We start from the raw sequence: 25755 nt of genomic DNA, 5'->3' as shown, positions 1-25755 counted from the left end.
TATTCATATTGTTTGTTTCAACTTTAAATCTCAACGGAGGATTTACATTTTAGATAATATTTATAAAATATTATTAATTATCGATGTTCGAACTCAATTTATGAAAATCAACAAATAAATTGATTGAATCAATAACTTAATTGATTGAATCAATAAATTTTTATTGATACAATTTAATAAAGTTTGTTTTAAACTTAAACATTAAAGGAAGGTTTTTAGAACAATCTCATGAACATTTAAAAAAAATTTACATGCCAACTTTTTTACATATAAATTATTATCAAAGAAAAATAAAAAAAGTCACTTTTGTTCTTTTTTTCTGGTTTTGTAAGCGTGCGTATATAGAGTAAGCAACATTGAATTTTGAAGTGTATAATTCCATGCTCCTAATGTGTGTTGTTCCCTAATCTTGAATGCAGGCAGGACTCTCGAGAGAATTAAAGGCAAACCAATAATAATAAGAGATTTACCATTGGCTGTATTCGTACCGCTGCAATGAAAAAGTGCAGGCTAGAGTCCAAAAACTCGGAACGAAAGGGCAATTCAAAGGGGCTTCTAGACCCCATGGCCTGTCCTCCCTTGGGTCAAAACCCAGGTCAAATTGACCCCTGGCAAAAAATTTGGTACCTTCAATTCCTAGCTGGCACGTAGATAAAAGCGAAGAAAAAGGATGCTGATGTGGAATTGAAGGCTTTAAATGTCTTGGCTTAAGAGACGATGTTGACAACTGTGTTATCCTCAAATGTCTGTAATAATCCCCAGCTTTACCATGTGACATTATGTGCTACCCAATTCTATTTGTTCTCTTGTCTTCCATGGTTGTAACCAAATGATTAGGGTATTCTGAGCCATGCTGGTTGGTCTTTTAATGTGGATCTCTCTTGCCTAATCTTGCTTAGTAGCAAATCTTTTTGGAAGTAATATGCTTAATCAGAATGTTTATGATGTTGTCAAAATGTGTGTTTGATTATTACAAAGTGTAGGAAGGAACTGTAGATTTAGTTGGAAGGGGGAATGATGATTGGTGGCTTTGCCACATGTGTGGTCTAATCTTTCATGGTGACACCCTCCCTAAAGCAGGCAACACTGTATCTTTTTCTCTATCCCATATTATCTAATACCCTTTCCTAGAAAAAAAAAAAAGACTCTCTATCTCTGTCTTCACCTGCTTGATCTAGAGGCCAAATCAGCACCTTCCGAGGGCTCAGCCCCCTTTGAACGACAAAAAAAAACTCTCTATCTCTCTCTCTCCTCCTCTGTAAAATTTTTAGGGTTTGTCGATATGTCAGTTTTTGCTTGGCCTTTTCTTATAATGGTGCGCTTGATAACAGCTTTTTCTCTCCCACCCTTCATCTCTCTGTCTCTCTCATAGTTTTCTTTCCCTCACTTTGTGGGGAGGAGCAGTGGTTCGAATAAGTAGTTTTAGATTTCGACTTTCACCTTTGAAGATTTTTTTGATGACTTTAAGGGAGGGGGGAGTGCAAACTTCCCGAAAAAGGAGCTGAAAGTCTTAAGTACTGGAGAAAAAGAAGAGATGTATGGATGGTGAAAACAGACAGCTTAACTTTGCTTTGCTGCTTCTGATCTCCTTTTCATTTACACAAATGGTGAAAACGGGCAGCTTAACTTGAAACCACCAAAACCATGAAAGCAGCATTACCATTTTTGTTTTGTCTTAAGAGTGATGCTTATTGAGTAACTGATATTTAGCTTTAGGTAGAACCCATATTAATTCCTTCGCCTCAATTAGCAATCTTTGTGATATTTGACAACTCTGTTACCCAACATCAGATCAGGTCTCCAAAAAGAGAGCAAAAGACACTGAGTATCCAGTAGTAGACCCCCTTGGGCCAAGTTTCATTCTTTTTCAAGTTTCTCTTGTAAAAAGAGTTCATCTTGCTCCCTTTTCTTGAGCTTCTCCCTTCTCCTCCCTTCTCTCTCCCTATGTTTTGTTAGAGTGTTGCATGCACTTGGGGATGGCTGATCAAAGTGGTAAAAATATTGTATTGAGGGAATACAGGAAAGCAAACTGGACTGTTGATGAAACTATGGTATTGATTGAGGCAAAGAAGATGGATGATGAGAGGAGAATGAAGAAAAGTGGGGACAGTCAAGGGAGGAGCAAACCAACAGAGCTGAGATGGAAATGGGTGGAAGATTATTGTTGGAAAAGAGGGTGTTCGAGGAGCCAAAACCAGTGCAATGACAAGTGGGATAATCTCATTAGGGACTACAAGAAAGTGAGAAAGTACCAAAGGAGAATAGCTGAAAGTGGGGAAGGGAATACTAGTAACGAAGGATCTTATTGGGAGATGGAGAAGAATGAAAGAAAAGAAAAAAACTTGCCTAGCAACATGTTGCGCCAGATATACGATCGTTTGGAGGAGGTGGTGGAGAAGAAAGGAGATCAAAAGGTGGTGGCTGCTGGTGGGTCACGTTCCATTTCCAACATACCTTACGTTACGGATAGAACAATGACTAGTGTGCAAGCTTCATTGCCTCCTCTATTGCAACATCAACTTTCAGCTCCTATTCCAGCTGCAATTCCATTACCTCTACCAGCAATGCCACTGCTGCCGCCACCACCGGCTGCTCCTGCGCCATTAGTGCAACCACCTCCCCTTTCATATGCTCAACCATTGCCCACAGTAGGTACTCTCTCTCTCGCTTGCCTTGCTCACATTGCATTTTTTTTCCACTATTTATCATAACATTCTGTAACGCTTTCCATTTCCTCTACATCAACTCTTGCTTTAAATTTGCTACATATTATTAATCTTGACGGATCACTACTTCCAAAGATTTCATCACTAATAATTGATAGTTTTCGGTATCATAAATTTTTCTATTATTATCGATTGAGTTTATTGGTTCCATATTTTTACGTTTTGGAGATGTGTGATAGCTCAGATTCTGATACAAGTGAGTATTCAGACTCACCAGCAAAGAGAAGGCGAAGAGGAGGCAGTGGGGAAGGCACCAGTGGCACTGCCAGTGCAAACAACTCAAATGAAGTGGGCACTGCAATCTCTGAAAGTGCTTCCATTATAGCAGAAGCCATCCAGGCTAGTGAGGAAAGACAGGAGAGAAGACATAGAGATCTTTTTAGTTTGCATGAGAGAAGACTAAAGATTGAGGAGTCTAAGACAGAGATCAACAAAAGAGGCATGGATGGCCTGGTTGATGCGATTAACCAGCTTGCTAATTCCATCCTTGCTTTAGCTTCCCACAAGAACCAGTCAGCTCCAAAGTGATTCTCTTATTAATGAAAAGGAAAAACTATCCTTTAATATCCAAGACAGGGAGAGATTAATTAATCACATTGGTAGTTGTACATAGTAATTGGTAATCCCATTTGTGATGTATATTTTATGTTGTACTCACTTTCATTGATCATTCTAATTTATATCTTCAAACTCTCATGTTTTGTGTTCAAACACAAACTAGAATTGGTTGTAATTGTAATCTACCAAAAGTGAAATATTAGCAAATTGTTGTGCAGTTGAGTTTATCTTCAAGGAAGTTAAGTATACCGTCTATACAAGTCTTGAATTTGCATTATGCTTTTCCATCAAAGGGCACTCTTTAAATTCTCTTGTTGATCAGATAATTACAGTTCTAGCTGTATTGGAAAACAAATTAAACAGTAAACTAGAGAGTGAGAAAATGATAAATTAATTATCCTAATCTTTAAATTGATTGAACTTGCTTATGAATGTCCCGGATCACATGAATCAAAGCGGTAGGTCACTCCAGTGCTTGACGTCCAGATTGTCATACAAACTCTACAGCTTTTATTAAATTGCCTTAATTTGTTACAACTTCGATTACACCGATAGTTAAAAATTTATTAAAATATATATTTAATCATCGGTATAAGATTTTTTAAACTATAGCAACGAATTATTAAATTTCGCAGATAAATTTTTAAACGTCTGGCAATTTTTTTGTAGTGCATCTTTGAAGAAAATGCACAGGAAGATTCCACAAAGTATCTAATGACAGATATCGGAATATCAACCCTACTCTTCCTTGTTTACAGAAGGTCAAACCCCAAAGAAACCATAATTCTGAACATGGTTGGAGTGTGAATCACACATGCAATGGCGGGAAGGTGGAATTGGGAGCTGCTCATCTTATCATTTCTTTATGAGAGAAATGTTGCAGCAACAGGGCAGTGACCAGTACTTCTCTGGAACTGGTCAAAGGCGACCAGTCAATGGATCTCTGAACCCCGAGGGATGTCATGGTTGGAAAAATTTACAGAAATGCCATTCTGGGCGCTATTATTGGATTTAGTCTTGTATTCTCTTGACAAGGCTGTTGTGTGTGCCTGTGGCAAAAGTTGAGAATTCAGAGTGAGAGAGAAAGGCGGAAGAGGCCATTATTGGCTAGTTTGGTAGGCTTGGTTGTAATTTTCTGACAAAAGGTTGTGTATTAAAGTTGGCCTTTTCTATTGGGTATTAGGATAGAGATCCTGGATATAATGGGCATTTTAAGCTTTTGTTCCCCTTTTTCTGTGTTATTACTTATCATCGGTCAAATTACTATCTACGTCCATCTATTTTGGCCATTTGCTACACTTTCACTGTTTCACATTTCTTGTTCTTTTGGTAGAATGGCACTGCTGCTTCACATTTCTCCTCCACTATATCATGTACAAACATGACCATTTGTGTGGTTGTGGTTAGTATTTCTTTATTTTGTATTTAATATGTATAAAATATAAAAAATATTATATTATAATTTATATTTATATATTAAATATAATATATATTTTTTATATTATTATATTATATTTAAAATTATTAGATATAATACAATATCATAAAAGGACAACCACCCCCCTTCCCTCTGATTTTAATCTCCTTTTCTTCTTGGGAAGGAAAATAAAATGCTTTGTTTTTCATTATTTTCAAGTTTTTTTTTTCTTCTTATTACAAGCAATCTCATTCCAGGAGTAATTTCTTAGTCCTAAAGTTGTTTTTAACTGAAATATCAAATGATAACAGTTGGTTGCTCAGTAGACATTTGTTTGTAGTTAAATGTTGAAATGTTTACATATTAGATATAAATGCAACGGATGGCCAGGAGGACACCATTGATGCCCAACATGGATTCCAAATGGAGGACCATTACTTTTCAAGGCTGCCCTTATCATAAAACAAAAAACAGCTGTAACTTCTAAAGCCATCTTCGTACTGAGATTCCTGGTAAAAAAAGCTTAATTTGCTTGCTTCTTGCTTTGTCCAAAAATGCTTTTGTTCTTATCTGACAGAGCATACCAAAAAAAAAATGAAAAACAAAAGAACATATCTAGCCATGGTGCCATAGCTCATTAGCTTGCCTCTACAGGTTAGAGAACGTTCATATGAAGAATTCTTGCCCTAAGAAAAGGCCAAAAATCTTGTCTTTGGACCCTAGAGATTAGACACAACAGTTTCATGCATTATTCCCAAGCACTTTGATATGCAAATGAAGGAGCAATGAAAGGCTTTGGTGCAGAATTTTAGAACTTGAGATCAATTATGCATGAAATTTTTGAAGCAAATGATCTTGTTAAAATCATCAACGGCCCCTCCATTGTTGGATCTCAAAACTTTGAATTCATCAGTAAATACACACAATGAGAGGTTACAAAATACAAAACAATTCTCTAGTTGGAAGTTGGCACAGCTTTCTGTTAAGGTTTGTGGGGAAACATGTCTGGGAATTTCATGAAAGATTGAGTATTCACAACTTGATGTTTCTACCCATCATTATAAAGTTAACAAACTTCAGCAGATTGAGGTCCCATGCGCTGTCTTATTTGTTTATGTTGTTGCCTTGTTTATAGGGGGAAGTTGAGAATTCCTTTTGCTTTTAGGATTAAATAATCCTACATTTTCTTGGCCTATGGCAAATTGGTCTATCACTCTTTATTAACAGTACGGTGAACCCTAGTTTCTTGGCAAATATATTCTATTTCTATTCGTTTATTAAATTTAATAATCGATCTCAAATAATATTTTAAGATTTATTAATTAAATGAATAGATTATGAATATATAAAATTTATTCATATTTGATTTATTTACATTCGTGATTAAAATATTCAATGAACAGTTTATGAACATTCTAAATTTTTATTTGTATATAAATTTAACAAATAATTACAGACAATATTCAAATTCATTAACTAAATAAAAAAAATTCATTTATATTTGGAAAGTTTCCAACTCTTATTTCTCACTTGGGGCTCAACTCAAATGGCCCATCCGCCATGGATTATGGTCCGACTGGGTTTTTTAATGAGATGTTAAACCCAAACCAAAAACGTTCTGAAATTGGATTCATAAAGCCCAATCTTGTTTAGAGTCATAGTACTGGACTCCAATCTTTGGGTTGGAGAAAAGACAAGATAATGGCTAAGCTGTTGCCACGTGGAATGGTGACTAGTTAATACCCTAGAAAAAGAGATTATTATAAAAATAAAAAAGGAGTACAAATTAAAAAGAAAATGCAATAAATTTCCGAAGAAGAAAAGAAAATCAAAATATCGCTTTCGTGTTTGGATTCGAGTCATTGGCAGACTTTGGCTTGGTTTGAAGGTTGAGGAGGATCCTTCCTTTTGCCTTTACCTTTACCCTTTGTCTTTTACATCCCTATTTTCTTCCTTTTCAACGCCTCCAACAAGCCACAACTCTCTTGTTACTGCCTAATTTTTCTTGATCTGTTTTTGTTTGGAATATAAAATCTGATCAAAGGATCTCATGGCCACCACTGGAAACAAGAACATCAATGCTAAATTAGTCAGTTTTCTCTCTCTCTTGATCTTAAACCCTCCTTTTGTTCCCTAAGATAGTTTTTTTTTTTTTTTTTGTTATTACAAGTATTTTGTGCTTTGTTCCTGCTTTAGATGCTGAATTCTGATCTGGGTCTTGATGAATTGTGGATCATGAAGGATTTTTATCTGAATTATTACATGGGTTTTGCTAATTTTTGCAAAATATTCTTTTGATTTTGGTGTTTTGTTTTAGGGCTGACCAATTCCCATGTGGGTTTTGCTTTGATCTTCGAGGTTCATTTTTATTTCTGAATCTTAGAGTTTTTGTTAACATTTTGACTCTGTCTGGCTTGCGTGAATATGCTTAGGTTTATGCCTAACTTCTTTGGGATTTTTGTTGTTCAGATTGTGGATATTATGTTGATATCATATCAGCTATTTCATTTCATTGGCTTCATACATGTTCTAATTACAGAACTTACTCAATGTGGATGTATCTTGTTGGGTTCAAATATTTCTGCTTTCATTTGCGATGATGCATCCAAACATGTCTAGAATTTGAGTGCCTAATTATTGTGCTTATACCAGAAGTTAAGTTGTGTCTTTAATTTCAACTTTGAACTGGTGTTTTTGTTTTATGTATGAATTGTTAGTGTGTATTTTATTCTTCAGGTTCTACTTGGGGATGTTGGAGCCGGAAAATCTAGTCTTGTGTTGCGCTTTGTTAAAGGGCAATTTGTTGAATTTCAGGTTGGTGATGTTGTGGAATTTTGTGAGTTAGAACATTATTAATTCAAAATTTGAGTTAGGAATATATAGCTTGACGTTTATCTTATAATGATTTAGGAATCAACCATAGGTGCAGCTTTTTTCTCCCAGACCTTGGCTGTGAATGATGCGACTGTAAAGTTTGAGATTTGGGATACAGCTGGTCAAGAGAGGTACCATAGCTTGGCACCAATGTATTACAGAGGAGCTGCAGCTGCGATCATTGTGTATGATATAACAAATCAAGTGAGTTCAAGATGGCTAACCAATGTCTTGTCTATGTGTTTTGGTCATGTAAACACTAAATTGCCTATTGCTCAAAATGTGACACTGGGAGATGAAGCGTTAAAACTTTGGGAGCACATAATCTAGGTCGTTCTTTGTTAAATTCCCTAAACATTACTGGTCTCAAGTCAAGCTTTCTATGAATCCAAATTTATGATGTGGATTTACATTCTGAGACATTTATGGTGCATGATTCTATACATTATTACAACTTGCCACCACATCAAAGCCAACACTTATTTGTAAGGATTTTAAAAACTCAGGGTGAATTTTGTTTTAGGTTGAAGTTTAAAACAGTAGTATTCCCTTTGTTGAATTTTAGTAGGGATGTGGAATGATATTTAGTATCTGAAAGAGGAGTAATAGTGTTTTTCTTATTTTGTAGGCATCATTTGAGAGAGCCAAAAAATGGGTCCAAGAGCTTCAAGCACAAGGTAGTAGTTTGCCCTCTCTATTCTTTGAAGGCATCCTTTATTTTTCTTATTTTTAATCCTTATGACATGTTATTTAAGTGCTCCGAGTAATTGAATTCTAATTTTTCTTATGTTGAATGTCTTCTTTTCCTTTTCTTGTGAAGGCAATCCTAATATGGTAATGGCACTTGCTGGGAACAAAGCTGATTTACTCGATGCAAGGAAGGTGGCTGCAGAGGCAAGTTATTAGTTTTTACTTCATATAACTTTTGCCTTCAAATTTAAACATTATAATATTACTGTTAATCAGTAGTTCTGAGCGTTCTGAGGTAGAATGACTGCTAGGATTAGTCTAGTTCCAAAATTTTGACATTTCGAAACAACTCATTCTCTTTTTGAGATGGTAAAGGGTTAAATAGATTCATGGTTCAATTTTGGTTTGACTTCAACCTACATGTAAATATCAATTTGACTTCTTATTCTCCTTGGTGATTCAGGAAGCACAAACCTATGCTCAGGAGAATGGTCTTTTCTTCATGGAAACTTCTGCAAAGACTGCATCCAATGTCAATGACATTTTCTATGAAATAGGTGTTTTACTTGTTGTTTTGTTAAGTTTTCAAAAAACATTCAGTATTTGTTTTATTGAATTGGCAGTTGACTGATTTTTATTTCATACAGCTAAAAGATTACCTCGAGTGCAGCCGGCACAAAATCCTGCTGGAATGGTTCTTATGGATAGACCTGCAGAACGGACAGCAAGTGCATCTTGTTGCTCTTAGGCGGTGGTTGTGTTCGCCTGTATCGTATAAGTAGCTCTTGTAATGCTCACTGCAATCAAAGTTTTTTCTTTCCTTCTTTACCTTGTTTGTGTACAATCATTGGGAACTGTACATGCACGATGTTTAGACGCTTTGATATCAACCCCCTACTCGTATTGGAGATTGGTTTTTCTTGTAATTAAAGTGTGGTAATGCTATGTTTCATTTCCATATTACAGCGGACATGTTGAAATAAATATATTCCATTTCATGTGTTGACTTGGTAGCTCGTTAACAAGTCGTGGTAATTGTTAAGAGAATGCAATACTTTATAGCACTTCACTGAATTACTATAGGGATTTTGAGGGGTCTTGTGGATGACCTATGTGGTTAACTGGTAAGCATGTAAGGACTCGTCGGGGCTGTCGTCGGTGGGTTTTGGCTCATTTAGTTTTGTATTTAGTAAAGATGCCGAGAATGTTATTACATCTGCCGCTTTTAGCCTGTAAAACTCATGGATGTAGTTTGTGTGGCCTTGTTGTATGGGACTTGGGAACTTTTACCTTTTTTTTCGTAACTTGTAAGCAGTAGTATAAAGTTTTGCTATGGGCTTCAAAATGTAGGGACTTCATTTTCCTGAAGTGAATATTTAAAAGCTTCTTTTAGACCTCTGGACGATGCAAAAGAGTACCAATCAGCAACTTCCAACAGATCATTGAGGATACGGCTTTTGGTGTTTTGTCAATGTTGATACGAGTGTTGGCTGCACCAGAGCTAGAATGGTTTATGAAATAAACAAAATGAGAGAAAAGAACGTAACTTACAGGAAAGGAATTTATGCATGAGAATTATGTTTTCTTATTTCTGGTGGAAGTGATGAATTCTGGTGAAACTGCATTTCCATTCTGATATTGTATATCATCATCGTGAAAAAGACTAACCCCATTGCTAAAATGAGTAATGAGACAATTCTGAAGAAGGGATGGTGTTGTCAGTCTGAAAATCCAAAATATGCTAATGAAGTAATGGAGTAGGCAACGAATTCAGCCAGAAAAAAAGGACTCAAGAAAGACTGAAGCATTGACAAAGTTTGTTTGCCTTATTACCATATGCAAGGAAGTGATCATGAACATGACTCATATTGGACCGTTGAGCCGTTGTCAAAATTATGAGATCAGTTGATACCGACTACTCCTGCATAGATAGAAGAAAATAGGGTGATCTGCTGTGGCGAAAAATAACTCAAATAATCAAGAAATGTTCAAAGATAACAAATTTATGGGATTTTTTTTTTTTTTATGAAATGGTAACAATTTTTGCTTTAAAACATTAATTCTTAGAAATCTTTAGTAGTGAATTTGTGTTCATGAAAACGAAATAATTGAAAGATATGGCATAGGCGTACAGACTGAGTGCAAGTCAACTATTTGAGTGATTACTGAAATAGTACATTCAGTTGGGACCATATCCAACAATCCCATATCCATCAACTGGAAAAGTCAGATCAGACTCAATTTTGTTTTTCATTAGTACTCAGATTTTGACCTTTTCTATATCATTTATACATCGCAGGAGTAGAAAAATATACAAATCTCTGACAGATCAATATCCGAAGATATTAGACTCAAGTTTACTTCCTATATTCGCCGTTGCCTCTTTGCTAAAGTCCTCACCAAACCTTTAATAATCTTCCCAAACCACACCAAGTTCATGGTAGCTAATACTGACGGCACCACAAAAACCAAGACATAGCCAAAGGTATGCATCTTGATCACCTATTGAGCCAAACACGTCAGAACAGATTCTTACCAAATACTTGTATAACAAAGCAATCAGTGATACCAGAATTGTTCAAATGGGCGTGGAATTTCTTAAGAGTTGGTTGCCGCACGACGTACAGGATCAATAAACAAGAAAATAGCAAGCTTATAGAATAAATTCAAAAGAGGCTGAAATTTCAGGATGAAATGAAAACTGACATGAAGACAAGCCATGCTTTAAAATACAGATCAATGAAAATCTGCAAGTACTTGCAAGAAATTTTTATTACATGATGTATATAATTTAATAGAACTCATCTATCACTATATATATAATTAAATAACCATGCAGCAAATGATCTTTTTGGCTGCAAATAGGAAAGACAAGGTGAATTTATCCAAAAAAGAAAATGAGGCAGGGGAAAAAGGGGTTGCAGCAAAGCTGGAATCTAATAGCCACTGAAAATTTGGAATTGTTATCAAATAAATGAATGATAGATTCCTACTTTTAGCTTTAATTTCTCATCACTCTTCTTAGCAGCAACCAGATATTAAAAAGACCAATTCATGAAAATCTAAAAGATATGGAAGAATAGAAAATATTAGTCAATGCAGAAAAGTAGTTGAAGACAACAAAAACATTCAGTTAAAGCTAAAATATCAGGGAGGTAAAATTACCTGCTGATAATGCAAGTACACATGGTAGAACAGGTAGCCAAACAGAAGAACTCTTGCAATCTGCAATTCATAACTTACTTGAGTTTCTAGAAAAGGTCTAAAGCTCAAAAGGACAAGGAACTTATTAAAATGAAAAATAGCAAAAAAAAAAAAATCAAAACTAAGGAACTTCTGCTATCTTTGAGACCAAAGATATGCAATATTCTCAAAAAAGCTTCTAACTGACTGAGAAACTCCAGTCAGCTTGTTTTGAGAGCCACCCACATCTAATTATCAATTCAAGTTTTATGGTATCACATATAACTCTGCATGTCCATTTTACAAAGAAAACTTACGAAGAGTTTAGCTCACCAGCCAAGCAAAAAAGATGACAACACCATTAATGAGATATGCACTGGATCTCTTCATACCAGCTGTATCAAGATACCTTCATCACAGAAACATGATATGGTTTAAAATCAGAATTTCAACAAATAAAACCTAACTAGTTAGAACTTACCATCTCATATTAATCTCTGGAGTTGTCACCTCAGATATAAGAACCATGTACGTATAAAGCTGTGCTTCTCCGGTAAACATTGAATATGCCACTGCAATTCCAGAAAGGGAGTGATGAATAACCTGCAATCAGATGCTACCATCTTGTTAGTCATCCCTTAACATTGCATATACTCCGTGAACATAAGCACTTTAAGCATGCGACACCTTATAATTTGTTGGTTACTGCACTTTTAAAAAGTTATAAGTTTCATAAAGATTCAGTTCTGCTCAACATGACAAACATACAAGTCAAAGTTGTTCCAAAAATTAATTACATTGAATCCTCCAATCTAGAAGCCTAACTACCCTATGCTTGCATGCTTTCTGGTGCATATTCAGTTAATGAACCAAATGGGTTTGTCTTAAGTTTTGGTAAAAGGAAAACAGCCAAGTATTTAAAGATAAAGTTTAAAAGGTTGTAGCAAGCGTCATTCACATGCTTAGCGACAGAGGCAACAGAATTGTTACCATCATTTCTTACAAAAGTAACAAAATAAACAAATGAATAAAATGTAAGTCAGAGTGCAGTCCATATAGAGAATACACTTACATATTCTATTCCACCTAAAGATGGATATAGCCACAAAATCATTCCAAGATCCGAAAGGAAGTATCCAACAGAAACCTGTAAAATATCGTAACAAATATTTGAAAAAGTCCTAGGATTTGACCCAAAAGTTGGTACTCGAAATTTATCCAGGAGAGTGATTGAAGAAGCTGTGTACAACTACAAAGGATGACATGCATCCTCAAAATGTTGAGTGGAATAGAGAAAAAGGAAGGGATGTCCCTTCTGGTTGCCATTATGTAGTTTAATCTAAACTATGCTAATCACTTTCATCCAAAAGGTGAAATCATAAAAGAAACTTTCTTCTTTGAAGAAACTATAAGCATATCTCATACGAATGAATGAGCTGAAAAGTGAGAGGCATCATAAGCATATACATAGGACATAGTGATGCCACGTTAAATAAGCATATAAGATGGATCCTAGTTCACAGTTGAGAATCTATACTTAATAGATAAATTGCCCACAAGATACATGGTTGAACTTCTTCAAGATCACATAAAAGGTTAACACTTACCCCTAATCCAAAAGTAGAGAGTGGTGAGCTTCGGAAGACAACAAGACCAGGAAGGTGTTGATCAGAAAAGAGATCCGACCAGAAAACAAAGTACAATGACAAAGCAGAAACAAAAATGGCATGAATTGTAGAGATGCCACTGCCAAAAATAAGTTAATAAGAAATGAGAGAATGAACATCATAACAGAAGCGGAAAAAAAAAAAAGGAAAAACTAGATCATGCATTACACTAACCGGTTGTTCCACTCTACTCGTTGAATTTTAGTAAGACCAGGGTAAGTCTTGATGTAAATGCTGCTGATTAACTGGGTAAGATCATAGGCCTGAGGGATGGGGAGAAACATGTAAACTGAATTTTAATAAAGGAGACAGAGGGGAAAGCATCCACGAAATCACATAACAACATAAAAATAGGTAGGATTTAAATTTAAAATGTAAATTCATTCCTGCGAGTTTCATTAAAGGGTATAAGCAAACATCTGCCCTTAGGATTCAAAGATCCTGAATTCAAAAGTTAAACATATTTACTATGGGAAAAAGTGAGTATACCACTTTGCAAGCAAGAATGCCACCAAGGATGGAAGTGTACGGAATGAAGGGATCGGCCAATAAGTAGTTCTTAAACAACATCTGAGCCTGATTTTGATAAGACTTTATAGCCATAACTGTCTGTTTAGGCACGGCCGTCATATTGCAATCTCAAAATCACCTTAGTAACAAGAGTATCTTCTCCTATCTTCATCCCTCCTTCATTCATCCATTCCATAACAAATACAAAAAGGTAGTCAGAAAAAAAAAAAGAAAGAAAAGAAAACTTTCATTCAAGTCAATTTTAGAATAAAAGTTATAAAGAGGAAAATTAGACATTGAGGAAGTTTTGACAATTGATACTACAACCAACCATATAGTCTACAAGCAAACACTACAAGGTGATAATAATAAAAACAAATGCCAATTTCCATCCTATTCCAAGAAATATCAGGTCTAACATCTTCTCCATTTAAGGACAAATTTAATTCAGTCAAGTTGAAGCAAACAAGGAACCAACCGAAACTATGAAAAGCTTAATTCAAACGAAGAAAGCAAGTATTAATGGTAAGACTGAACACAAATAAATATGTCCATTTCAGATAAGCAAATGCAAATGCAATGAAAAAGCAAAGAAATTCGAAGTAATCCATGTGGAAAACACCTAGATAACATTGGAATGAAAAGCAACATAAGGCAATCAAAGGTAACAGTAACACAATAGAAGCAAAGAAGCTGAGCAATTAGATAAACATGCTTACCACAAGCATGGCCTGCATATTTGAAGAAGCAACCATGAAATTCAAACTATATGCAGGTGGGTAAAGGGGGAAAAAACTAATCTTTGAAAGAGAAACCCCAAGCGAGGGACGAGAAAAATTGGGTGCTTGAAGAAAAACCAAGGTCAACCAATGCCTGGGACCTGAAAAGAAAAAAACTTTTAAACCCAAAAATAAGGTGCAAATGCAAATAGGCACTTGACAAAATGGAAAATAAAAAAGAAATAAAGGTAATCAATGCAAAAACCAAACGTCCATGAGAAGAAAACCAAAGCTTTTTAATGAATGCAAAAAGGAACAACAACCCATGGAATAAGAAGGCTCAAAAGTCAAAACCAAAACATAAGGTAGAATCGAAAGAAGGGAAATCAATTTCTTGGATCATTTGGATAGCAGAAGAAAAAGAAATGTGGCACCAACCGTAAGATTTAATCAGTGTGGCAAGAATAAATGCGGCACCAACTGTAAAGAGTTAATCAGTGTAGGAAGAGTCCTTCGAATCTCCAACCAACTCAATAATGGAGGACTTTAATAAATGAATAAGGATACAACATATCAAGAAAGTAATCAGAAGCCGCTGATTTCTGGATGCTTGGGATGATGGGATTGGATGATGATGAGTCGTTGTTTTGGGCCCCTTTATGGAGTGGAAGGATGCAATTTTATCATTTTGAAATGTGTCTCTTGTTTATTGGGTGATATTGGAATTTGGATTTTGCTCTCAGTGATTTATCATTTCCTGTTTTACAAGTAAGCATCTTTATGCCACTTGATATGATTAAGTGAATCTTATTTTATCAAATGAAAAGAAATTTGACATTTGAATTTGAATTATTATTATAAAAATTATGATAAATTTTATTCTTTTTATTAAAAATTTAAGTTCATTTAATATTTGGGTTTATAGTTGTATGAATTTAAAACTAATCATAAATGTTATGATCCAAATTTAACAATACATGACTTTGCAGGTCACTATTAAATCCACAACCATATAATAACTCCATTTGCTAGTGTGGTAGGAAAAATGGTTGGTGATTGGTTGAGGAGAGTTATCATTTGATCCACATCCATATAATATATAAGAGGTTGTAAGTGTTAAAAATTTTTTTATTATTATTATTAAATATTATTTTTTTAAAATGATTAAATTAATCAATTAAATTATATTTTAGATTCTAACTCTTCATAGTTGATAATATTATAAATTTAAATTTTGACCGATAAAATCTTACTTATCTTAATATAAAATTAAAAGTGTTGAAATTCAATTTGAGTAATTGAATCTTATCTTTTATGTGTTAATTTATAATCCAAAAGCTCCATTAGAATAATTCATTAGAGTTTGAGTTACTAAAATATAATAATAGATAGTAGAATTCCAAACTTAACCCGATTCATAGAAGGAAATTTTATATAAAATTAAAAAAAATTTCTTCTTGAACAAGCATCGCAGGAAATCTTATATAGGATGGAGTGTTGCAGTGGAAACGAGTTCCTGGAATTAATCCATAATTGTATTTAGCAGCCCATCCTTGTGGTTTTAGCATTATAAACATTTTTAATATCTTAGAAATTCTGACGTAGTTAGGAGAATGCAATAATGGCTCTTTCTTTCACTTGGTTTGCTTCTCCTTGTTAAACACGTTACTGGCCAACCAACCAAACCCATGTCTGTTTTGCATTTGAGAACGACTTCTTTCTTTAAGCTGTTTTGTTTTTCTTTTGTTTTATATATGAAGAAACTTTGGCAATCAATTAACTGAAAACCTGTTTCGAGCTATATTGCATCCTCTATAAATTTTTGTTGTCTTGTAGGAGCAGCTAGGCAAAGACATTTCTGTTACATAATTGGACACACAGCTAACTTTACTTCCCAGGGATATTATACAGGGTTAGTTTTTCATACACTGCCATCATCATCCTTGTAGACAACCAGAAATCCTTCATTATTCTTTCAAAGAGGGAGAAGATGCTGATGAAGACAAACCAGAGCGGTTAAGCTCAGGCCTTGTTCTTATGTGCTCCTGTCAAACAAAAAGGTAGGTCATCCTACCTTCATGAACTTACCTAAACGCCAAAGCATTTGGCTTCTGCTCATCGTCCTTATTGTTGACACAACCTACATTTCTTCACAATTTTCTGAGCTTATAAGGGCCACCATCTTTTAGGGAAGATGATGATGATGATGAAGACAAACCATTGCGGTTAAACTCAGCCTTGTCCTTTTTAAATGCCTTCTGAACATCGTCCTTGAGCTCCCTGAAGCGTGATCTTTTAACTTTTTGCTCCTCTGGGGTGCCCCTCTCAAGGTAAAACAAATCAGGAAGGTCATCCTCCATGAACTTATCTAGAACTTCCGAGCAATGAGGGAAATAGCGTCGACCCATCTCCACTGTGAAACAACCAAAATGATCAGATTATGAAGTGCGAGGAAATTTTGATTGTTTCAGTTTCCAAAAATTTTATATCTCCTGAGGTCGTGCTTCTTTAAAAGAGGAATCACATGACTTAGATTGACCTCAGAAACTACAATGCTAAATACATGATAATATTCTCGAATCAGGAAGTAGATTGACATTTTAAGGCCAGAAACTCATAGAGGTCAATTAAAATAAAAGATGCAGAACATTTTTGGGAACTCTAATTTTCCACATACTGATGGAAACAGCTCCTAATTTAGTGCTCAAACAACACAACATTAGATTAGAATTTACTCATGAATCATTCCAGAATAGATATGATGTAAGTTGGCAACAGTACGTTTTTTAGTAATCAGCATCAATGGTAAAAAATTTATGCAATGGCAACAAACTGAAATTTCCCTAACAAGTTGAATTGCAAGAAAGAAATAAGATGGGATGAAAGCACACAATTTAATCAAGTTAAACCAAACATGAATGGGAAAAAAATTAAGAGAAGAAGTGTCTGTAATGATAAAAAACCATTAAGCCTAAGATATGACTAAATGCTTAGGAACAAGAAATGAGAGCAAGAAACAATTATTTTGCCAGCTTCTTAGTTTTCTTCTACGCTTTTTTTTTTTTTGCTCTCTGATAGTAAAACTAGCATTGGCTAATAGTTTAACAAGTAGTTTGATCTATTTATGTTCTTTTTACTTGACCTAAAGAATGTGTGAAAATCTAATCTTCATTATTACTTGATTAATTGACTGTCTATTTTAGTCAAGTCTCTTATTTTTAGAATAAGGAGTGATTTGGGTAATTACACCAAATCCATTCGACATTTTCCCATTATATGTGAAGAGTAGATTACTCCTTTGATTAGCTGTTTTTAATGCTTAAAAATCTTGAGTTTTAAGGCTAAGAATATTCAGTCTTTAGCCTATATATTTTCATGCAATTATAGCATTGTAATAAGAAAAATATAAAAAAATAAAATAATTTTATTCTAGAAATTTCTTCATGGTATCAGAGTGCGATATGAGCTTTTGAAAATTTTCACTTGAAGTCCAATATGGCAAGTGAAAAGGAGAGCCAGACACTAGAGGTTACCTCTACTCCCAGAGCTAGCGTTTCTCAATCACTGCATAACATTACCACTCCTATTCGAACAAGTTCTTTAGCACAAAAAGGGAATTTTCTAAATACGTTAAGTGTAAAACTAGAGAAATCAAATTCAAAGACTGTGGATTCAAGTGCTTCAAGCTATATGACAGGGGATGCATCTGTATTTAGTAAATACAAACCATGTCATGAAAACTTCACTATTCAAATTGCTAATGGGTTACTTTTAAAAGTAGCCAGTACAAATTCTGTTATTATTTCCAAAGAAATAACACTCGATTATGTTCTGTTTATCCCAAATCTAAGTTGCAATCTATTGTCTACAAGCAAACTTACAAAAGACCTTAAGTGTGCTACTAAATTTCTTCCAAATATGTGTAAATTTCAAGATTTGGACTCGTGAAGATGATTAGCAATTCTAAGATCTGTGCGGCACTCTATATCCTAAAAGCTAATGACTCTGAAAGACAATATCATAATACCTATGGTGTGGCTTCATCCTCCAGTAATAATAAAGATAATACTATCATGTTGTGGCACTATAGATTAGGGCATCTAAATTTTTTGTACCTCAAAAGGTTGTTTCCCTCATTATTCAATAAAAATCTTAACAACTTTCAGTGTGAAATCTACCGACTATCTAAACATACCCATACCACATCCTAATCAGCCTTATAAATCATCCCATCCTTTTTTAGTAATACACAATGACATTAGGGCTCCCTCCACAATAAATAACATTACTGGCTCCATATGGTTTGTCACATTTATTGATGATCACACCAAGATTACCTAGGTATTCCTTATGAAGGAAAAATCAGAAGTGGGCCAGCTATTAGAAAACTTCACAATATGATCCAAATTCAATTCAAAACCAAAATCCAAGTGTTGAGAACCAACAATGGAGAGAATACTACAATTCAATCCTTGGATCATATCTAATGAAGCATGATATAATTCATCAAAGCTCGTGTCAATACTCCTCAGCAAAATGACATTGTTGAAAGAAAGAATCAACATTAGTTGGAAGATGCAAGATCCTTCAAGATGGCTACCCATGTACCTAAGCATTTTTAGGGTGAGGGTGTTCTTACCGCTACAAATCTTATAAACAAAATGCCTTCTCGAATCCTAAAATTTCAAAGCCCTTACCAATCCTTTCTCGGTTTTTATCCTCACCTTCGTATCATCTTATCTATTCCCATTAAAGTGTTTGGATGCACTTTATTTGTTCTTACTAGCCAACAAAACCAAAGCAAACTAGATCCCAAATCCATCAAATGCATATTTCTCGGATACTCCTCGAATCAAAAAGGATACAAGTGTTATTTACCAGTGACAAAGAAATTTTACCATTCCATGAATGTTACCTTTTTTTAAAATCAACCTTACTTTCCCAAAACTGCCATTGAAGGGAAGAATCAAATCACACGAGAATACCAACTTTGGGAAGATCTTATTACTAAACCACCAACACTTCTCAAACTCCCTTTCATGACCAAAACATCCAACCAGATCCTTTAACTCCCTTTTAAGTTCAAAACATCCAATTAGATCCTTCAAGCACTTCTCAAACTCCCTTTCACATCCAAAACATCCAACCAGATCCTTCAACTCCCTTTCAAGTACAAAACATCCAACCAGATCCTCTAACTCCCTTTCAAGTCCAAAACATCCAACTAGATCATCCAAGCCTAAAGTCCACAAAAAGGAAAACAAACAAAGAATTGATTGTCTATTCAAGAAGACATAAAACTCAGAAGGATCTAGGAGAATGTACACCTTCAAAGCAAAACTAAGAATCTGAATTGATTCCAGAGACACTTGAAACCAACACAAGTAATATACTCTTACTAAATCTGATTCAATTGAATCTTTTGATGATCTTGATCAACCAATTGCTCTTAGGAAAGGTGTGAGATCATGTACTCAACACCCAATTTGGAACATGGTTTCTTATGAAGTTTTATCACTCAGTTATCGAGCTTTTGTTACCATACTAAACAATATGTAGATTCCCAATAATATTCATGAAGCACTCATGCAACCAAAATGGAAGAGGGCTGTTTTGGAAGAAATCAAGGCTCTAAAAAAGAACAAAACATGGGAGATTTCAAAACTACCCAAAGGGAAAAATCCAATTGGGTGCAAATGGATTTTTACTGTCAAGCACATTGCAAATGGAAGTATTAACAGATTCAAAGCTTGCTTTGTTGCCAAGAGATTTACTCAATCTTATGGTGTTGACCATGAGGAGACATTTGCTCCGGCTGCTAAACTTAATTCAATCCGAGTGTTATTATCATTGGCAGCAAATCTAGATTGGGCACTCTACCAACTAAATGTCAAAAATGCATTTCTTAATAGTGACGTAGAAAAAGAAGTTTACATAGAAATCCCTCCGAGATTCCAAAATCAGGACAATTCTGGCAAGGCCTGTAAACTTCAAAAGTCTTTATATCCTCTCAAACAATCCCTACGTGCATGGTTTGATAGATTAACAAAAGTGGTAAAGAAGTATGGTTTTTCACAATGCCAAACTAATCACACCATGTTTGTCAAACATTCGCTTGAAGGAAATATAGCCATTCTTATTGTCTATGCGGATGACATTATTCTTACTGAAGACCATGTGAAAGAAATTAACAACCTAAAGAACCTCCTAGCCAAAAAATTTGAAATCAAAGATTTGGGACACCTCAAATATTTTCTCGACATGGAGGTAGCCTGTTCAAGGAATGCATCTCTATTTCATAGTGTAAGCATGTCTTAGACTTAATAAAAGAAACTGAAATGTTTGGATGCAAACCTGCTGACACCCCATGGACATAATGAATAAGGTAGGAATGGAAGAAGAAAGTTCATCAACTAATAAGGGTAGGCTAGATATCAAAGACTTGTAGGGAAACTTATCTACCTCTCTCATACAAGACCAGATATCAGTTTTTCGATTAGCATGGTAAGCAGATTCATGAACAACCCAACCGAGGAACACTTGAGGGCTGCGTTTTGAATCTTACAATACCTAAAGAAGAGTCATGGCAAAGGGTTTTTTAAGATGACATCAGCCAAAATGTTGAAATTTACACTGATGTTGATTGGGCTGGATCCATTACTGACCAAAGATCAACTATTGGTTATTGTACCTATGTGTGGAGAAATTTGGTTACTTGACGAAGCAAGAAGCAATCTGTGGTGGTTAGAAGTAGCGCAAAAGCTGAATTTAGAGCTATATCTCATGGCATATGTGAGGGAATTTGGCTGAAAAAATTGCTAGGGGAGTTAAAGGTCTCTGCAGAAGAATTCATGAAGATATTCTGCCAGAACAAAGCTGCTATAAGTATAGCAAAGAATCCTATTCATCATGATAGGAATAAACATGTGGAGATTGATCATCACTTCATCAAAGAGAAGATAGAGGGAAGGAATTGTTAGATTAGTTTATACTCCCACATGCCTCCAAACTGCAGACATACTCACTAAAGATCTCTCTCGAAACAAATTTGACAATCTGAAGTCCAAGCTGGGCATGATTGACATCTACCACCCAGCTTGAGGGGGAGTGTAGAAATCTAATCTTCATTATTATTTGATTAATTGACTTTGTCTATTTTAGTTAAATCTCTTATTTTTAGAATAAGGAGTGATTTGGGTAATTACACCAAATCCATTAGATATTTTCCCATTATGGGTAGAGAGTAAATTACTCCTTTGATTAGCTGTTTTTAATGCATGAAAATCTTAGGTTTTGAGGCTGAAAATATTCAGTCTTTAGCCTATATATTTTCATACAATTCTAGCATTGTAATAAGAAAAATATAGAAAAATAAAATAGTTTTATTCTAGAGATTTCTGCAGAACGATTCTTCTTGTCCCAACCCATATGACCCCTGTTCAAGCCACTAAAGAGTACTTGTTTGGACAGGACATTGACAAAAATGACTCTTAACTGCTAAACCAAGAAAGCATGCTGCCATTGAAAAGTGAAACTGAAGACCTGCAAATGAGAATATTTACAGCTTTCAATCACCTGTTTTCATAAGGGCCTCCATCCTCGCAAGAAGTCTTTTCTTCTGCATAAATGGTGTCTCATTCAAGTTAACCTGCCTTAAGTTTCCACTTGAAGCTCTTGATGAAAGACCAGCAAACTCAGCGGTTGTCTCAGCATGTGCTATGTCCATGGCAAGTTTTGCTTCACTAGGGAAAAGTAACCTTGCAAATGCCACTGCAATAGACAACTTCACTCAGCTAATCACCTAAAGAATATGAACTCATAATAGGGGGCACTTGCAGAATGAATCAAATGCATTTTTAATGTAAGTAGATAAATACAAAGTACCAAAACTACATTTTAAACCAAATTATAAGGAGAAAATGTCTGCATGTATATTATATCTATCTAAAAGTCAAATGAGAGGAAGCCTGACTTTTACCAAGTATTTGATTACATCATACTTTTTCAATTAACAAACAGAGCCTTTAAGCCGGACATCATAAAAGAAAGACCATATATATAACATCAAACACCTTTAGCTCAGCTAGTGTTCCAGCATCACTTGTCCTAAAATGATGATAACCTCCGAAGGAGCATCAATTACATAGTTAGCAGTCGTTATGGAATCTTCAGCTACATGCACATGGGAATGAGCCTGACTTTTTCATGAAGACATTCAAACTATAATGTGGCTTATTAACACCTTAAAATTTCCCAAGCATTATTCACAAAGAAAAGAACATAAAAGTACCATTTATCCAGGGCAGGTTACGCTTGCTTTCGACATGCAGTACCAATCGCACAAATTCAATATCATACGTCAAGACATGTTACAACTGTTCAGAAATTGTCATACCCATAAAAAATTTTACCTGTTTCAATAATTCTAAATTGAAAACAATTATACTCTACTGTTTAAGCAAATTTATGGAAATGCAATTAGATAAACCAATAGGTGGAGATAGAGAGGCATAGTAAATCCCCACAGAGTAATACCTCTGTTCTCTAGGTACAGAAGTCTCATGTGCAGATCATCAGCCAATGTATGGGAAGTAACAGAAATATCTCCAGCCATTGGATTTCTCCTCATTTCTCTCTCCAGAACATCAATGCATATCCTGTCTTTATTTGTTTCCTTCCCTTGCTCGGTTTTAGCACGATAATCCTTTGGTCTTGTCAACCTCTGGCAGATGTTAACAGCACTTCGTCCATCCCATGTCAATTCTGAAGCAGATGCCCCTTTTGCTAGAAGTGACATTATCACTGATGGTTCTTTACGCATTGCAGCTATGTGAAGAACCGTGTAACCACGAGAATTTCGCAGATTGACATCAGCGAGACGCAGGCCGAGAACCTCAGAGACAACTTTGGGATCACAATATGCTGCAGCATAATGGAGGGCTGTAGCGTCATCCAAAGTTATGTCAGACTCGGTTAAAAGTAGTTTAACAAGTTCAACATCGTCAGAGTCTAATGCTTTGAGTATTCTCCGGATTCTTTTTTCTTGCAAAGGATCAATCATTGCCTCATTATCTTCATCGATGGGTGGAGACTTGCGGCGAAGCAATCGAATACTCTCTGCAACTTCATAAGGAAGCTCTTTCTCCATAGAGATGCTATCAAGATCTGACCTTGCCACTCTATCAACACATTGAGAAACAAGCTGACTGCATTGACAATGGAAAGCAACCACAAGGATTGGGATGATATCTTCCACAAGAGCTTTGTCAACAAAATTAAGAAGACGACGCTGCAAATGTATTCATAAATGAAATTAGTAGACATTCTCTTGGTCTAATCAAGCCAAAAATGTTGTTTAGTTAAAGGGAAATTAGGGGCCAAAATCTATCCATGCTTCTTCATTTCAATTACCATGTTAGTACAATGATTTTTATTACATATTCACTGAAGGATGCAAAGGCAACCCACTGTTAAAACACTCACTGCATCAGAAGTTCCCATTTAACTTTACAGTGAGTACATATTCAATATATTTACTGAATATTGAAAACTATTACCATGATAGATCACACCATTACACCAAGTCAAAACTAAAAACTGATGCTCTTGAAGAGTAAATAAATTTCCTAAAAGAATTAAAAACTATCACCATGATAATCCCATACTAACCTGAAAAAGTGAAACCAGCTCCGGTATTTGAAATATCGATGAAGCATACATCAACTCCACGGCAAAATTAATGGCGGGTCGACAAGCATCATGAGCACAAACATCATCAACACATGTTGAAACCTCCACGGGAGAAGGCTTGAGCTTCCCAGTATACAAATAACTCAAGAAAACCTGAAAGGCTTCAAGTCCAATCTTGCCGTAAGGCAACAACTCACTCATGTTGTAACTTGGTTTTCCTTCTTTCTCAAAAGGCCCATTTCCTTTCTTGAACAACTCATTGAAAAACTTACTCCTAACAGCTAAAATACATCTATGAACACCAACAGGAACATCTTCAACAACTATATCAGCATCACTAAAAACAGGACAATTGTCAACAACAAGTTGCTCCAAGCAGGAGCTGAGCTTGGTCAAACTTATAACTTCAAGGCTAGACCCAGTTTCAGGAACAGAAAAGGAGGGTATATTGTGAGTAATTGAGCCATTTGATACATGAGAAGAAGAACTGAAGCTCAAAGAAGATGATGGCTCAGATAAATAAGCCATTGAAATCTTAGTCAGAATCTTACTTAATTCATGAACAAGAAAGATCAAAACTTTGGTCCCAAAAAACCAACTTTCTATTGCTATTGAACTAAAAGAAAAAGAAAGAAGAATTAAGCCCAGAAGGGAAAAACTGTGTACAAATCCAAAAAAAATTTGTAAAAACAAAAAAAAAAAAATCCTACATGGGTTTCTTAAGAAAACAAGTATTCAGACAAATTATACACAAAACTGAGTCTTTTTTTTTTCAAATTTCCTTTAAACTGATATCATTTAAATAATAGCATACAACAAAGAGGCTGAAACTGAAGATCCCAGATTGAACTTTTTTGATCGCATTATTTTGATCAAATCACATGACTGAAAACAAATATATGAAGGCAAAAAAAATACAAACCGGCTTGAATTTCCAAGACCTCTTAATGAACATAATAACGAAGAAAAAAGGAAATTAAAAAAAAAAAAAGACAAAGTATTTTAAAGGAAGATCACGAATCAGATCCTATAAAAAAAGATAACCCAAGAACATGCACATAATTTACTTCATAAACATGCAACAAAAATAGAAGCTTGGCAAAGATCAAAGAGAGAAATTTTTTTTTTATTTTCTGTTCATGCGAAGATCTAAAAGAAAAAAAAGCAAGGACTTGAAAGCGTAGAGAAGAGTCAATACTTAATAGAAGTGTAAAAATAAAAAATAAAAAATAAAAAAGATAAAATAAGAACTAAAAAAAATGGTCCAGATGAAGTCGTTTGGATGACGTTGAAGGTGACGTGGTAAATTGGAGCTTGTTTCACTGGCGTCAGCAATGACGTCATAGTTATGAGGGGATAGTGGCATATTTAACATATTGTGCGAAAAGGTCCTTATCAATAGTCACCTATAATAAATAATATTATTGTTTAGCCCAAAGAGATAAACATAATCATTATGTTCGTGGTTGACATGTTGTTTTAATGCAAATTACAATTAGCTTTGAATCAATTTAATAAAAATTTGAAAATTTATCTAACTATTGATATTTATTAAAATAATAATAATTAGATTTTAATTAAAATTTTCTTACCAGCCTCTCATGTTTGCTCAATTTTAACCTTTTTAGGTCTCTACTTTTTTACAATAATAATGAATTAAAAACTTTCATTTGCAAAATAAATAATTATTTATGTGTACACACAGTGTATATATATACATA

At 34.8% G+C, this 25755-nt stretch overlaps 4 protein-coding genes across 7 annotated transcripts; 2 read left to right on the top strand and 2 right to left on the bottom strand.

The window, feature by feature from the left end:
* Window positions 1-1462: 1462 nt before the first annotated feature.
* LOC111281222 (uncharacterized) lies at window positions 1463-3631 on the top strand. The gene is made up of 2 exons (XM_022868888.2): window positions 1463-2652; window positions 2911-3631. Exons 1-2 carry the CDS (start codon window positions 1965-1967, stop codon window positions 3252-3254), a joined length of 1032 nt encoding a protein of 343 aa, XP_022724623.2. The 5' UTR covers window positions 1463-1964; the 3' UTR covers window positions 3255-3631.
* Window positions 3632-6477: 2846 nt separating this feature from the next.
* LOC111280372 (ras-related protein RABF2b) lies at window positions 6478-9271 on the top strand. 2 transcript variants are annotated; one of them, XM_022867692.2, is made up of 7 exons: window positions 6478-6790; window positions 7438-7515; window positions 7612-7779; window positions 8204-8252; window positions 8396-8469; window positions 8729-8822; window positions 8913-9271. In XM_022867692.2, exons 1-7 carry the CDS (start codon window positions 6752-6754, stop codon window positions 9011-9013), a joined length of 603 nt encoding a protein of 200 aa, XP_022723427.1. In that variant the 5' UTR covers window positions 6478-6751; the 3' UTR covers window positions 9014-9271. The 2 variants fall into 2 exon arrangements, with proteins under 2 accessions (XP_022723427.1, XP_022723428.1); XM_022867693.2 differs by having other exon boundaries at window positions 6558-6790; window positions 8396-8473; window positions 8733-8822.
* Window positions 9272-10401: 1130 nt separating this feature from the next.
* LOC111280371 (uncharacterized) lies at window positions 10402-14867 on the bottom strand. Of its 3 annotated transcripts, none has more exons than XM_089757098.1 (10): window positions 14699-14867; window positions 14345-14505; window positions 13605-13802; window positions 13290-13378; window positions 13056-13194; window positions 12521-12595; window positions 11930-12051; window positions 11782-11857; window positions 11431-11490; window positions 10402-10767 (listed from the first exon to the last, which is right to left on the bottom strand). In XM_089757098.1, the coding sequence occupies exons 3-10, from the start codon at window positions 13743-13745 to the stop codon at window positions 10630-10632; spliced, it is 840 nt and encodes a 279-aa protein (XP_089613224.1). In that variant the 5' UTR covers window positions 13746-13802; window positions 14345-14505; window positions 14699-14867; the 3' UTR covers window positions 10402-10629. The 3 variants fall into 3 exon arrangements, with proteins under 3 accessions (XP_089613224.1, XP_022723423.1, XP_022723425.1); XM_022867688.2 differs by having other exon boundaries at window positions 14783-14867; XM_022867690.2 differs by lacking the exon at window positions 14345-14505 and having other exon boundaries at window positions 14783-14867.
* A 1253-nt stretch (window positions 14868-16120) lies between these two features.
* LOC111281270 (BTB/POZ domain and ankyrin repeat-containing protein NPR1-like) lies at window positions 16121-25245 on the bottom strand. Its single transcript, XM_022868977.2, has 4 exons — window positions 24014-25245; window positions 22880-23633; window positions 21920-22114; window positions 16121-16757 (listed from the first exon to the last, which is right to left on the bottom strand). The coding sequence occupies exons 1-4, from the start codon at window positions 24560-24562 to the stop codon at window positions 16495-16497; spliced, it is 1761 nt and encodes a 586-aa protein (XP_022724712.1). The 5' UTR covers window positions 24563-25245; the 3' UTR covers window positions 16121-16494.
* Between the last annotated feature and the right edge of the window lie 510 nt (window positions 25246-25755).

This window comes from Durio zibethinus, chromosome 28 (genome assembly GCF_047325235.1).
Source record: "Durio zibethinus cultivar Kanyao isolate XHJ-2024 chromosome 28, ASM4732523v1, whole genome shotgun sequence".
In the NCBI taxonomy this organism is placed as follows: domain Eukaryota; kingdom Viridiplantae; phylum Streptophyta; class Magnoliopsida; order Malvales; family Malvaceae; genus Durio; species Durio zibethinus.
This window is presented reverse-complemented; position numbering and strand designations above follow the sequence as displayed.